Source organism: Bos indicus, chromosome 10 (assembly GCF_029378745.1).
Source record: "Bos indicus isolate NIAB-ARS_2022 breed Sahiwal x Tharparkar chromosome 10, NIAB-ARS_B.indTharparkar_mat_pri_1.0, whole genome shotgun sequence".
Taxonomy (NCBI): Eukaryota; Metazoa; Chordata; class Mammalia; order Artiodactyla; family Bovidae; genus Bos; species Bos indicus.
This window is the reverse complement of record NC_091769.1, coordinates 58,270,387-58,285,156: the sequence shown is the minus strand read 5'-3', so window position 1 is coordinate 58,285,156 and position 14,770 is coordinate 58,270,387. Positions and strand designations below refer to the sequence as shown.

General features: G+C 41.5%; 1 protein-coding gene across 5 annotated transcripts; it reads right to left on the bottom strand.

Moving 5' to 3' along the window:
• Positions 1-1,175: 1,175 nt before the first annotated feature.
• Positions 1,176-14,651, bottom strand: LOC109565123 (RNA polymerase-associated protein LEO1-like). Of its 5 annotated transcripts, XR_011568877.1 has the most exons (8): positions 9,569-14,651; positions 8,810-8,955; positions 7,967-8,051; positions 6,651-6,745; positions 4,150-4,899; positions 3,090-3,240; positions 2,476-2,573; positions 1,176-1,465 (listed from the first exon to the last, which is right to left on the bottom strand). XR_011568877.1 is itself a non-coding variant. In XM_070797542.1 (5 exons), the coding sequence occupies exons 1-5, from the start codon at positions 9,650-9,652 to the stop codon at positions 4,761-4,763; spliced, it is 549 nt and encodes a 182-aa protein (XP_070653643.1). In that variant the 5' UTR covers positions 9,653-14,651; the 3' UTR covers positions 1,176-4,760. The 5 variants fall into 5 exon arrangements, 1 of the variants encoding a protein (XP_070653643.1); XR_011568876.1 differs by having other exon boundaries at positions 1,176-2,573; XR_011568878.1 differs by having other exon boundaries at positions 1,176-3,240; positions 4,150-4,285; positions 4,511-4,899.
• Between the last annotated feature and the right edge of the window lie 119 nt (positions 14,652-14,770).

Sequence of the window (14,770 nt, the reverse complement as noted above, 5' to 3'; positions counted from 1 at the left end):
CTCTATAAAGAATAGCCAACCTAACCTATAGATCTAATGCGATCCCCATCAAATTAACACATTTCATTTTTCACAGAATTAAGACAAATAATCCTAATATTTATATAAAACTTTATATAAAAGAGCCAGAATTGTCAAAGCAGGAGGCATAACCCTCCCAGACTTGAAATAATACTACAAGGCTATAGTGACCAAAACAGTGTGGTACTGGCACAGAAACAGACATCCTATTATATACAGGATGGATGAACAGCACAGGGGACTATATCCTGTGACAAACTATAATGGAAAAGTATGAAAAAATATGAAAAAGATGTTTATGTGTGTATAATTGAGTCACTTTTGCTGTACCAAAGAAATTAGCACAACACTGTAAATCAACTATACTTCAATAAAATTGTAAAGAACAGTCAACCTTATGACTGAGCTGTGATAATACCTCTCAGCAATTTAGATGAGTCTCTAAATGGCCTTTCTGGAGCTGGTGCTAATTATGGCTGTGTTTACTCCATGAAATTACACTTTAAATATATAAAAGGGAGGGAATTATAATGTATATCCAGGTTTCCTGCATGGTAAGTGGGCCATTTTTCTTTGACCTTTTCTATTGAACAATAAGACTCTTTAAAAAAAAAAAAAGAACATATTTTTTCACTTCTCAGAAGTAGAGGAATATAAACATTAAATCATGAAAGACTCACAATGGTCAAGTCCAGACCCCACCAAGTTGAGCAAACTGACTTCAGAGAAGTTAACTTGCCCAAGGTAACATCATTGGTTTGTACATTGAACAACAAAAAACTTCATGTACCTGTTATGTTCCAGCTACTGCACTAGTCAAAAAGCTAACAGTCACATCTAGTATCTTGTTTCCCAGCGCTCTGTTTTTCTCTAAGCTCCTGGTGACCATTTCTCCCAGCATTCTGGATGTCTTTCTCCCTAAGGTCAGTAATAGACCTGCTCAGCAGTGTGATGGCTGTGCACATAAGTTCCTGATCCTTGTCTCAAAAATGCTTTTTTTTTTTAACTTGAGAAGAAAAAGCTTTGGATAAAAGTCTTAAGTTCTAACTTAGCTTCCATATCTGTAGTATGAGAACAGCAGCAGCCCTTTGAGTTGTTCTGAGGATTAGAACTGGTAAGGCCCATACAACACGTAACAAAGCATTGAGTCTCTTGTGCTATGCCTGCTCTGACAAAAAAATCCCAAGACACAGCGCAAACTGTTACCAAAATGGCCTCACCTGGGAACAATGGATTTTCTGAAGTCACAGACTTGCTTCCAAACATTTTAAAACCACAACTAGGATTATGCAAAAGGAATTCAGTTCCTCACTTCAATCCCAAGTCATTTCATTACTGTTTTAAAGCAAGCAGTTGAAAACCATATTTATAGTAAGTACACGTTTTATGCTTCAGTCATCCTCTTCCTCTTCACTCCCTGCTTTCCTCTTTCTGGAGGGTTCATCTGAACAGATAAGGAGAGAAGGTGTAAAATTCAATACTGAATGTTTTCGGAAATTCTGTCTAAAGTAGTTCTGAGCCGGTGGGGGAGCCAGCCTTTCAAGTTAGAACTCGACCCTCCAGCGATGACCTTGTCCACAGACACTGTCTCTACAGGTCAGGCAAGGGGAGCCCGGACTTCCAGCGGTCAGGGCCAAGGGACACGTCACTCTATTTAGGTGTGGATTCCCCTCATTACTACTTGAAATATGTTCCTCTGCTTCCTCAGTACTTCACTTTCTCTGTCTAAAATTCACTATTTTAAAGCCTGTTGACTTTTTTTAAAGGACTGCTTGTGTTTTATGTGCTTTTTTCAGTATGGTTTCCAAGTTTTAAATAGATTTTTTCACATGAAAAATGAGTGCTTCTTCTACATAGTAAGAGCCATTTCTGTTACTGGGATGTTTCCTCTGACCTGTAACTCAAGACCCATAGTGGAGTGAGTTATGTGTTCAGAAAACACTGGATAAATGAATATGGTACAATGGCAAGAACAGAGTGAGTCACTTGTGTAATTAAGACTTAAAGTTTCTTGTGATCTTTAAGTGGAAAAGGAAATAAAGTAGATAATTTCAATAACATGGAGATGAAATAACCCTGCACCATTATTATGCTCATGGTGATCGGGAGAGGGCCCTTGATCTATTTCATTGAACTACTTCTAGTTCTCTAGTTGGGCCCTGGTGTCTCAGCCACATGTCTTTTCTCACAGGCCTTTCTGTCCACCGGCACACCCACCCTAACACTTCCTTCAACTTCCAACAAGAGGGTGACTGTTCTGGGCTGCCTCCCACTGCACACAGGTGTCAGGCATTCCTCTGGGCCACGCCTAGGCTTGTTACTGCACTCATCTCACTGAGTTGTAGGGAGGTGTGTAGACACCTGTCTGTGCTCCTGGGCTCTGAGCTCCTTATTCCGGGAGTCGGCTTGTGGCTACAGAGCAAACCCCTTCAGATTGAATAAATTTGGTTTTACCTTATCAGTGGTGAGTTTCTTTGCTGTCAGTGATCTTTGAGCCCCATCTCCATCTGGTCCTTCATCACTCTCTGAAGAATAGATTCTGGCCCCTTCCTCTGAAAGCAAATTTGAGGACTTTAGATATGGGACTGACCTTCAAAGATGAAGACCCATTTATTCCTGAAAAAAGTTTTTTTTTTTACTGTTGAATGTTCTTACTTCCCACTGTATATATTTCCCTTTGTTGAGACACCAACCATTTTTTTTAAGTTTTCATGAAGAGATACATACAGCTTTCAAACATGCTTAAATGACTTACATTGGAGAGGTTTTTTTCCTCTCAGAGAGACTGTTCACTTTTAAATACCCGCAGGGCTCCAGGCACACATTTTTTAAAACTACAAAGTTTAACACTGGGTCCTTAATTATACAATCAGGCAAACTGCCTATTATACATTTTTTACAATGACGACATAAATTATTTAGTTGATTTTCTTAATTATGGGGGTGCCTTATTTTCCCAGCCAACTTTTCATGTGAGAAAGTGGTCCTAACAAAAACAGGAGAAAAGGCCTTTGCATTGTCCTCAGTGAATAACAGCAGGACAGACACTCAGTGGTCACCAGACTCACCTCCGCGTTCCCCTTGGTTGTGGTTTTCGACGGCTTCACCCTCCTCATCACTGTTCGAGTCCTGGTAGGGGGCACTTGGCACCCCCTGGTTCTGCAGACGGATTGTCTCCTGGTGAGCAGAAGCCCTCAAACGTGCTTCTTTCTGTAAAGACTTAAAAAAAAATGAATTCACTTAGTGCCTGCTTGAAACTAAAGAACATGAAAATGCCTTGCCCGGGATAACACCAGTTCCTATGTCCTCAGGGTGAGTTCTCTCCATTTCACATCTCTGTTACCATACACGGTCATCGTCGTGTTCAGTTCTAAGGCATGAAGACACCACAGGGTGGAGAGGCAGAAGGCTCCCTCACACCAACCGCCCCATCACAACTGGCATGGGCACGGCCTTGGGAGCTGCAGCATCCCCTCTGCAGCCAGGGACAGTCCAGAGGGCACGACCAGCCTGAGGAGCTGCGTCCATGCCCAGCAGATGCCTGAGGGAGGCAGGTTCTCTTCACCTTCCCTGAGACACACCTGACTTGCCCAGGCTCCACCAAACGACCATGGCACCCAGATATTCGTGCCTGGGGCTGTCAACCCAGGGCACTCCCCACAGCTGCTGATGGCAGGATGAGGGCGTGCTGGTGGGGAGGGTCCCTAAGTCCCAAAGTAGAGCCCTTGTTCCCTTCCATCCACCTGGCTTCCACATGTTGGGCTCCACGGGTAGGGCCAGTGTTGACTGAGTCAGGAATGTCCTTCTGACCTTCCTACATCACCTCTCCTCTGGCTAACACAGTTTAATGATATGTATCAAAGGTTATGTTTTTTTAAAAACTGTCAGTTTCCCGCTGAGAGCTCACAGATTGGAGAGAGAACACCTGAGTGTCTGGATTGCTGTATCTCACCACTGGCCCATTGACTATGACCATTTCTATGGTTAACCACACACTTGGAAGCTAAAGCTGGCTCCCTGATAACTACAAGAAATAAAATGACTGTCACAATAAGATGATTTAATATTCTGAAAAGCACAGCTCTTAATGCCCCTAAACAATCCTGGGATAAAGCTCAGCCAACATACCTTAATCAACTCTACACGCTGGCATTCAGGATCAGGACCTGCCACTGGTAAGATTTTAATCGTCTGCATCCTCGAGCATCTACTAGCAAGTGGCAGGGACACCTTTTTATGTGTGGCATAGTCTGTAGCATGAGGTCTGCGGCAAACAGACAAAAATGACTCACTCTACTAAGAACATTTGCAGGCAATCACACCAACAGCAAACAGCGGCGGACAGTAACATCAGCACCCACAGCCCTTTCCTCTGGCACATGCACACACCAAGAGCATGCTTGCAATCAGCCGGCTTCCCGGGTAAAAGGCCCTGAAGAGAAGGGACATGCTGACCAGCAGAGTGGCACAGACAGTTTAGGCCTCTTACCAGGTGTGCTGATCAATGTGAATTAATAACTCGTCTTCTGGTTTAGACAGCAGCCTCGTGTTGGCTTCCATAGCATGAACTGGCTCCCTGAGAGACAGGAACTTGTTGCAAAGGTGAAAAATGGCATGGGAACCAGGGCATGGGCCTTGGGGAGCTGCACCTCAACATCGTGTCAGTCAGGCTCTTTGCACATCCAGCCTCTCTAACCTGTTGCTCAAACTGCCAAGCAGCAAGAGGTCACTATGAATAGTTACCTGAAGGTGAGTTTGGACTTGAAGACGGCTTGTCCCTGCAGACCAGTGTCGTCCCTGACGAACAGGTGGTTGTGAGTGGCCTGCATCGGGGCCTTGTAGACATCAAACACCTCGTTGCCTAAATGTAGGGACAGGCTGGAAACAGAAATAGTTCAGTTATTAGGATGGATCGTTAACAAATCCTATAGCTTCCATTCTGTCACGTTTTGTCACTAAGTTGTGTTCGACTCTTTGCAACCCCATGGACTGCAGCCCACCAGTCTCCTTTGTCCATGGGATTCTCCAGGCAAGAATACCAGAGTGCGTTGCCATTTCCTTCTACAGGGGATCTTCCCAACCCAGGGATCAAACCTGCATCTCCTCCATTGGCAGATGGGTTTTTTATCATGAGCTCCCAGGGAAGTCTCCTCTAACTTGTTAGCAATTCTTAAAATGCTGTGGAACTGCAGGATCCTGTCCCCATACTGAAGATTTAAGACAGACAAAAGATACTAGAAACAACTAACCTACCTCCTTTCAAAGTAAAAGGTGGTAAAATCCATCTTCCTTTCAACTTGAAATCTAATTGTTTTATCATTTCCCAATCTCTATGACTTCATTAGTAAAATAGAAATCATTTTTTCAAACATACCAATCTATAATGTCTAATGGTCACATATGGGCACTGACATTATGTTTTCATCTCAATAAGGTAGATACTGTGAATTTGATTACTTCTTGAGTCTATGTCTAGAGTCTTCCAGCACAGCACTGTGACCTCAACCCTGTTTATTTCTCCCAGGTTTCCCAGATAATGCCAGGAGCCTCAGTTCAGTTCAGTTCAGTTCAGTCAGTCGTGTCTGACTCTTTGCAACCCCATGGACTGCAGCACGCCACACCTCCCTGTCCATCACCAACTTCCAGAGCTTGCTCAAACTCATGTCCATTGAGTCGGCGATGCCATCCAACCATCTCATCCTCTGTCATCCCCTTCTCCTCCCACCTTCAGTCTTTCCCAGCATCAGGGTCTTTTCAAATAAGTCAGTTCTTTGCATCAGGTGGCCAAAGTACTGGAGTATCAGCTTCAGCATCAGTCCTTCCAATGAATATTCAAAACTGATTTCCTTTAGGATGGACTGGTTGGATCTCCTTGCTGTCCAAGGGACTCTCAAGAGTCTTCTCCAACACCACAGTTCAAAAGCATCAATTCTTTGGCACTCAGCTTTCTTTATAGTCCAACTCTCACATCCATACATGACTACTGGAAAAACCAAAGCTTTGACTAGACGGACCTTTGTCGGCAAAGTAATGTCTCTGCTTTTTAATATGTGGTCTAAGAGGACTTCCCTGGTGGCTCAGAGGTTAAAGCATCTGCCTGCAATGCGGGAGACCTGGGTTCGATCCCTGGGTCGGGAAGATCCCCTGGAGAAGGAAATGGCAACCCACTCTAGTATTCTTGCCTGGAGAATCCGGATGGAGGAGCCTGGTGGGCTACAGTCCATGGAGTCGCAAAGAGTCGGACACAACTGAGCGACTTCACTCATTCACTTCACTCACTAAGAGGCCTGCTGCTACATCGCTTCAGTGGTGACCGACTCTGTGCGACCCCGTCCCTGGGATTCTCCAGGCAAGAACACTGGAGTGGGTTGCCATTTCCTTCTCCAATGCATGAAAGTGAAAAATGAAAGTGAAGTCGCTTAGTCGTGTCTGACTCTTCACGACCTCATGGACTGTAGCCTACCAGGCTTCTCCATCCATGGGATTTTCCAGGCAAGAGTACTGGAGTGGGTTGCTACTAGATTTTGTTAATTCTGTAATGAAAAAAGATCCCCAAATATGGTCCTATACAGAAAACTTCATTCATCCCAGGCCTCCCTGTGGGTGTTTCTCCTCAGGTCTGTGCTCACCTTCCATCCGACCACTTGACTATCCGAGCATTGCTTTCTTTAATTTTATTTCCGTCTTTATCCCGGCGTATCCTCCATCGTATAGTATTTTCTATCTGATATAAAACACAAAGGCATACAAAACCAGTTGGTAAAGAATCTGCCAGAAGTGCAGGAGACCTGGATTCGATGCTTGGGTCAGAAAGATGCCCTCGAGAAGGGTGTGGCAACCCACTCCAGGATTCTCACCTGGAGAATCCCATGGACAGAAGAGTCTGATGGGTTACAGTTCATGGGATCACAAAGAGACATGACTGATCAACTAACACTTTCATATACAAAACCAGACTGCATGTTCTTTTCTTCTCAAGTGATTTATAATCACATGCCAAGAATTCAGAGGTGGTGAGAAAGTAAGCTCACCGAAAAATAGATGATTAGGCAACACGGAAACCCTCCTACTACAGATACCTATAGACACTGGTTAAACTCACCAGATGTTCTGTTTTAATCTTTTCTGAGCTCCACCTCATGGCAGTGGAAGCAAAAACTTAGGGCCCATATGAGGTAGGAGGTTATAACTGAGATTTCTATTGCAACCCCACTTGAAGGGTTATGAACCCAATGAAAGAAGGACTAAAGAAAGGTCCTGTAGGAAAGAAAGCTCTGAGCATTAATTTTTTAAAAAATGTAATTCAGTAATAAACAATAAATTAAAACCTGCGACTTCTGCTTTATCCATATGGTGAGAAACTCCAAATTAGAAAAGTAGTATAAGAATGGTTCCTGCCATTGCTACCACTGTGGCCTCTGGCAGACGCTCATTCCATACCCGGTTAAAGACAATGCCATTCCTATGAGAGCAATGGTAGGGTTTTGCTTTCCAGGTCTTCTCAAGGGGGACCCCCTAATGACAAGACCTCTTCTCTGTGCATAAGCTGAATTTCCATAAAGAGTCAGATATTTTTACTATGGGAAGCAGCTCAGAACTATCCATGATAAAAATTGGAGGGGCAGTTCTGTATATCTAATTATATTATTATTTATCCTGAAGGAAGTAGCTAACAATTTTCAAGAATTCTTATCTTGACTGCTGTCAAAAAATTACAACTGCCAAAGAAAGGTTAGAAAAGTGATAATTCTACAACAATTTTTTAAAAAGGATATGTACCTTCTCTCCTAATAATATTCTGAAAAGACATTTAATTCCTCATTCTAAACAGTTATTTATTGATCAAAAAATAAAGATCATTTTGTAAGTTCATCTCAAACTGTTATCCCTGTATTTTATTTTATAAAAAGCTTAAAAAAAAAAGGAATAAAGTGTGGAATGATACCTTTAATTTTAACCTGGTTCTCTCTTCTTCATCAAGCATTTTCTTATTTTCAGATTCATCTTCATAATACTGAGGATCAAAAGGCCTAAAAATTGTTTTTTAATGTTGTATTAGCCATCTTTAGTATGAATATAATACTATAAGTCTTTATAACATGTACCAATATGTTAAAAAAATCACAGTAGACAAATAACTTCAAGTAAAACTTCAAAGAAGTATGCAAATGACTTTTTAAAAATTTTATTAAAAATTTTTTTTGCCTGAAAAAAATCCAAATGTGACTAATAATTCAAAATTTTTAAATTGTTTTCTTGTTTGGTGAAATAGTCCTCTAAGGTATAGGTGACACATGATCTACCTTTTCATATTTTTAAAGAAAGGTGTCATGTTTAATTGCACAAGAGCTTGCACTTGTGAACCATCATGATGGTTCACAAAATAGTGTGGACCCAACCACACTATTTTGTTTTCAAATATCATCATCTTTTCTAGATTAATGGCTTTTGCATTGAACTTTTGTGATTTTTCCAGCAAACTTTCTCACCTTCGTTTACCAATTTTTCAGCTTTATGAGAATAAAAAACATCTTCATCAGCTATGATATCTGCTCATTGATAAGAAAGTGCCAAAATGCTAAAAGAATTATTAGCAGTAAAGCCTTCTCATACCAATAAATTCATCATTTTCTACCATAGCACACCCTAAATTTATTTTTTCAGAGTTACATGAAAAATCTCCCACCTCTGTGATTAGCCAATGCATTACAAACAAGAACATTTACAGTCCACATACTTTTACTCAATATCTTGCAGGAAAAATAAAACTTTAAATCAGTCCTCTTACTTGGATTCTATGCTGAGAAATTTGGGTAGTTTAACAAAGTATAATTCATTTCCTAAATCAGAGTTGATGTTAGGAATTTCTACTTCTGTTTTGGTTTCAGAAATCGGCTCTTCCTCCTGCTGGTTCTGAGGCACTCCACATCCATCCTAAGAAAGGAATCAGAACGTGAGAGCTTGAGGTGACATTAGAAATGCTCTAGCTGTCCTTCCGCAGCAGGCAGATGCAGGTTTGACAGGAAGTAAATTTAGAAACCACTTCAGAGATAAAGTAGTCAGCAGCCCCTCCAGTCTCACTTTAAAATTTCATCCTCTCTATCCTACTCCCCTAAAACCACCATGCAAAACAAGACGTGTCAGCCTGCATTACCAGAAAAAAATATTGACATACCTAGTTTTCATAAGATATTTAGCAACACAAGTGTGAAATTATACAACACTTCAATACTAAGTAACTACTAAAATCAGGGGGAAATGTCAAGTAATACACACGTCTCGGCACAAGTTTGAGTAAGAAAAGCTTTTGAATCAAAGGTTTTCAAATTATGAATCCTCATAGTCTAGCCTCTAAAGTTTGGCATCAGATTCATTCTGAGCAATTCCTTCTATGCCCTTTAATATCCAGAAATTCCCAACATAGCTAAGTAAGTCACCTATTCATCAGATGTTCCAGACTCTCTCTATATGAGAGAGTCAGGCCCATCAGCCTCTGAAACTTTTTTCTTAGCTTTGAATAATGGGCTCAGGGGAGATTTGTACTTACTGTAACAGGCTCTCTTTGAATGGGTGGTTGATTATCCCCATCACTATCTGAAGAAATGTCATCTATGTCTCCAAACAGATCCATTGTCCCACTATAATCTTCAATGTTGGGAAAGAATGCATCATATTAATTAATTTCTCTTGACTGAAGTTCTTCACATAGTTCTTGGCCCATCATTTCACTATATTTCCAAGATTCATAAACCAAATCTTTATTAAGCCATCCTGAAACTGGCTTCATGAGCCTGGGCCTCAGAAGCCTAACAAGCAAGAGTGACTACAGAGAAGGAAAATGGCAGTTAGTTGGTGGAAGTCAAGTTGCTGTGATGGCCAGCTTTCAAGGTGGAGCCCTGGGATTCCTGCCTCTGGTATTCTGGCCCTTGTGCAGTCCCCTCCAACAGGCATCATGGTTGGTTTATGTGATCAACATAATATAGCTTCACTTCCAAGGCTCAGCATGACATCATGGCCTTTCTGCCTCACTTTTTCTCCCTTGGGTCACTTGCTCTGGAGGAAGCCAGCTACCACGATGTGAAAACACATAAACTGCCATGGAGAGGCTCATGTGGTGAGAAACAGTCCCCCCGCTCAAGCACCATGAGAGTGAGCCATCCTGGAAACAGATCCTTCAGCCTGAGATAACATCCTGACTCAATGTTGGATGAGCCAACATCCTGACTAAAGCCTTGTGAGAGACCCTGGGCCAGGGCTACACCACTCCTGACCTTTAGGACTGAGAGATATATGAAATGTTTGATATTTTAAGCTGGCCTTCTCAGGGAATGTAGTTGGGGAAGGTGAGGGGTGGTGTGCAGGCCATACAAGACATGTCTACTTCGACACTCCTGTCTCCTTGTTTTTGGATTCCCTCTGCACAATGCCAGGGAAACTTTGGTATCTCAACTTCATTAAATGTAGGCTACCACTGAGTGTTTTTAGTTACCCAGTCAAGCACAGAGCCATGTCCAGAATATATAAGTGCACCCGTATCAGTAAATTTGACACCCAAGGCAGTCAAGTGTTCTTCCTTCATCTCACATTCTTAGAATCCACTTTCCCACATATTCCCCAGGCTTTTGCCCATATGTATTAGCAAAACCTTGCAACTGTTTTGATGTATAAGCTATTTCTTCTTCAGTTGAAGTTTACGCTTTCTTTGCCAGTGCATAAGATCCTAGTGATGGATCTATTGGTAAAAATTGGGTAAGACAGCACTCAGCTGAGTGGTTCTTGAGGAGAATGAAAACTGACCCAAGTGATGTTATTACAGGATTTTCAAGCAAGAAGACTAGTTTCACAACCTACTGAATGGGAGAAAATATTTGCAAATGATATGACCAATAAGAGGTTAATATCCAAAATATATAAACAGGTCATCCAACTCAATATAAAAAAAATCTGATTAATGGGCAGAAGACATTAATAGACATTTTTGCAAAGAAGACATGGACATGTTCAAGAGGCACATGAAAAGATGCTCAACACTCCTAATCATTCAAAGAAATAGAAATCAAAACCACAGTAAGATATCACCTCACTGAATAACTACCATCAAAAAGTCTATAGATAGCAAGTATCACTGAGACTGTGGAGAAAAAGAGACCCTTGCATGCTGTTGTGGGGAATGTGGATTGGTGCAGCCACTATGAAAAACAGTATGGCAGTTGCTCAAAAAACTAAAAGTAGGGGCGTCCCTGGTGGCTCAGTGGCGATGAATCTGCCTGCCATTGCAGGAGACATGGTTTCAATCCCTGATCCAGGAAGATCCTACAGGCTGCAGAGCAACTAAGCCCATGTGCCACAAATACTGAGCCTGTGCTCTGGAGCCCACAAGTTGCAACTACTGAGCCCACGCACCCTAGAGTCCATGCTGTGCAAGATGAGAAGCTACCACACTGAGAAGCCCATCCGCCACAGCTAGAGAGAAGCCCCTACTCCCTCAACTAGAGGGAAAAGCCCACACAGCAATGAGGACCCAGCACGGTCAAAAATAAATAATTAAAAAAAAAAAAATCAGAAATAAAACTACCATCTCGTAATTTTACTCCTTGGTTTATATCTGAAAAAAACAGAAACCCTAATTCTAAAAGATACATGTGCCCCAATGTTCATAGCAGCAATATTTACAATAGCCAAGATATCGAAGCAACCAGTCCATCAACAGATAAATGGATTTAAAAAAAAATATGGTGTGAATATATATATATATAAAATGAAATATTACTCAGCCATAAAAAAGGAAGGAAATTCTGTCACTTGCAACAACATAGATGGACCTAGAGGGTACTATGCTTATTAGTGAAATAAGCCGGATAATGACAGATACAGTATATTATCACTTATATATGGAATCTGAAAAATAAACCAGTGAATATAACAAAACAGACAGACTCACAGATAATAGAAAACAAACTAGTGGTTACCAGTAGGGAGAGAGAAGCAGGGAGGGACATAATAGGGGTAGGGAATTAAGAGGAACAAACTAGTGTGTATAAAATACTAGATTACAAGGATATAGTTAGTGTACAGCACACGAAACATAGCCAGGATTTCATAACTTTAAATGGAGTATCATCTATAAAAAATATTCAAATCACTATTTTTGTACACCTGAAACTTTAAATCAACTATATATTAAAAAAAAAAAAACTATTAATAGTTTCCTCAGACATAGGGAGGCAAACTGCTTCTCACAGGCAAAGGAGGCTCAGAGAGACTACAAACTTTGTTTTTCACCTTTGTCTGAATCCAAACGTATTCCCATCCTGTGATAAATCATAGTAAATAAGAATATAAAAAAGAACATATACATATAACTGAAATACTTTGCTATACAGCAGAAATTAACACTGTAAATCAATTCTTCAATTTAAAAAAAGCCAACCTAAGCTTGTAAACTTTCTGTAAGTGCTCCAGGGCACTCAGAGGTATGCACCCCATCCCAGTCCTTAGTCATCAGGACTGCCTAACAAGTGTAGCAGCCACTTGAGCCCACAACCACAGGGGATAATCTGCTTCATCATGAGGCCAAGGCATCACCGTTTCCCTTTGGTGAGGAACTCAGACCTGCATTCAAACCCAAACCAACCTAGCACCTCATCTTTGAGGATGTGCTTCCTGGACTACCACTCAGGTCCAGGTTGGGCCACAGAAAACATACCGGTTGTTGATACAAATACATTTTAGTGTTTTTTAAAAATCGCAATTAGGTTTAGAGCTGTTGATTTTGGTTACAAGAAATACAAAGAAAATTCCTAAGGGATGACAAAAGTAGCAAATTCAGAGAACCACTTCCACCCCTACAGATAAGGGAACAAAGGGAAACGTAGAATTATTCCTAAACTTAAAAACTTTTAACAGAGCCCCTTGGAGCTGAAACTCACACCTGAGGAAAACAAGTGTCCAGCTGGTACTGATGTCTCTCAGGAATACAATGAAGCTGGCTCTTCAAGTCTTCGTAAAACTGCAAACTGAACTGAGCAGCTGTAGGAATATACCGCCTCAGCTGAGACGAACAACTCCTGGTTGGCTCCCTTCAACAGGAAGCCCCCACGAAGTTCTATAAGCAAACAGGAAGGAGCAACCTATTCTTTGTTATCTATGCTCCCAGTTCTTCTCCAGCGCCCCCTAACAGGGGGCAGCTGGCAAAGCTGAAACGTGCTTGCAGAGGCTTGACCTTTCACCGCCAAGCTCTGCATAGAAGGGGCAGGTTTGGAGATGAGAGACTCCAAGAGCTCAGTCATTGTCACATAAGTATCTACTAGTAAAAAAAACAGAAACTATGTTGTCCTAGAAAGGACAGAGTCAAAAATGAAGGCTCTCAAGGGCCAGACATGTTTCAACTTGATAAGCCAATAGCAAAGAGGCTACAGGTTTGTGAGTCAGGAAAAGAGACACAAAGGCGAGTTAGGACCTTCTCCTTCAGTGCCACTTCTCTATAACCAGGTTTCAGGGAAAGCCTCCCATAGATAGCCACCATTCCTGGGTTGTACTAACAGCCCTAGTCCATAATGGAAAGAAATGGAAAGATTAGTCCGTGTAGAAGAGCACTGCAGAAAACACAAATATGTGTCTTAGAGATTTAAAATGTATCTATCTGCTAACTCAGCCATTTCTACTATCAAGGGGAGTCAAATTTTCCTCCCTCTGAATATGGGCTCACATTAGTGATTCACTTCCAATGAACAGAATGTGGTGGATTCTGTATATGACTTACAGTGCTAGCCATAAAAGGTACCCTCAAGAAAAGGTAAAACAGCTCTTGGAGTGCTCACTGTTGAAGCCTATCACCATCTGTGAGAAAGCAGGGCCATGCCTAGGATACAACAAATGAGACACTCACTTAAGGGCTGCCAAAATCTCAGTGATCAAGAGAAATAATATTGCAATACATTTTAAATCACAAAAAATCCCACTGAACAAAACATCAAAATTGTAAATAGAGATGATCCATGGAGTTCTGGACTTGTACAACTCCTGTCACTTGCCTGACCCTCATCCCAGACCTGCTAGATCATCTTTATGTGAATTTTTGACATTTTGTCCATCATATTTTTGCATTAATTTTAGTTTTTTAAAATGCTGTATCACAATATTATTTAACTTGATTATTGTAGTGGGCTGAATAGGGACCCTTCCAAATTCATATCCAACCAGAACCTTTATTTAGCAATAGGATCTTTGAAGATGTAATTATTAAGATGAGCGGACAGAGGACTAGGGGTGACCCTAAACCTACCAGTGTGTGTCCTTAAAGGAGAGTGGGATCTGGCAATACAGAGCAGACACACAGCGAAACCACCATGTGAAGATAGAGGTGAGATCAGAGTTACGCTGCTACGAGCCAAGGAACACCGGAAGCCTCCAGAAGCTAAGACGATGCAGGGGAGGTCTTCCCTAGAGCCTCCAGAGGGCGCATGGCTCGGCTGACACCTTGATTTAGGACTTCAGGCTTCAGAACTATGAGAGGATACATTTCTATGGTTTGAAGTCTCCCAGTTTGTGGTACTTTGTTATAGCAGCCCTAGCAAACGAATATAATTATGGAAGCTTTTTGTGTCAATTTTTAAAAACTTTGCACCCCAGAAGAATGCCTCCCTTCTTCACTGGGCCTTGGCCAGGTTCTTTGCAGGGCCTGGGAGAAATGTACTAAAACCTAAGATTTAGTGTAAAGCATGAACAAAATCAACCGGCTTCGGAAGAA

Excerpts from the sequence above, each read along its gene's own strand:
- LOC109565123 (XM_070797542.1), bottom strand. The coding sequence starts at position 9,652 with ATGGATCTGTTTGGAGACATAGATGACATTTCTTCAGATAGTGATGGG. Across the intron at positions 8,956-9,568 it reads TTCAAAGAGAGCCTGTTACA|GATGGATGTGGAGTGCCTCA; the intron begins GTAAGTACAAAT and ends TTCCTTTCTTAG. Across the intron at positions 4,900-6,650 it reads GTCAAGTGGTCGGATGGAAG|CCTGTCCCTACATTTAGGCA; the intron begins GTGAGCACAGAC and ends TTCTGTTTCCAG.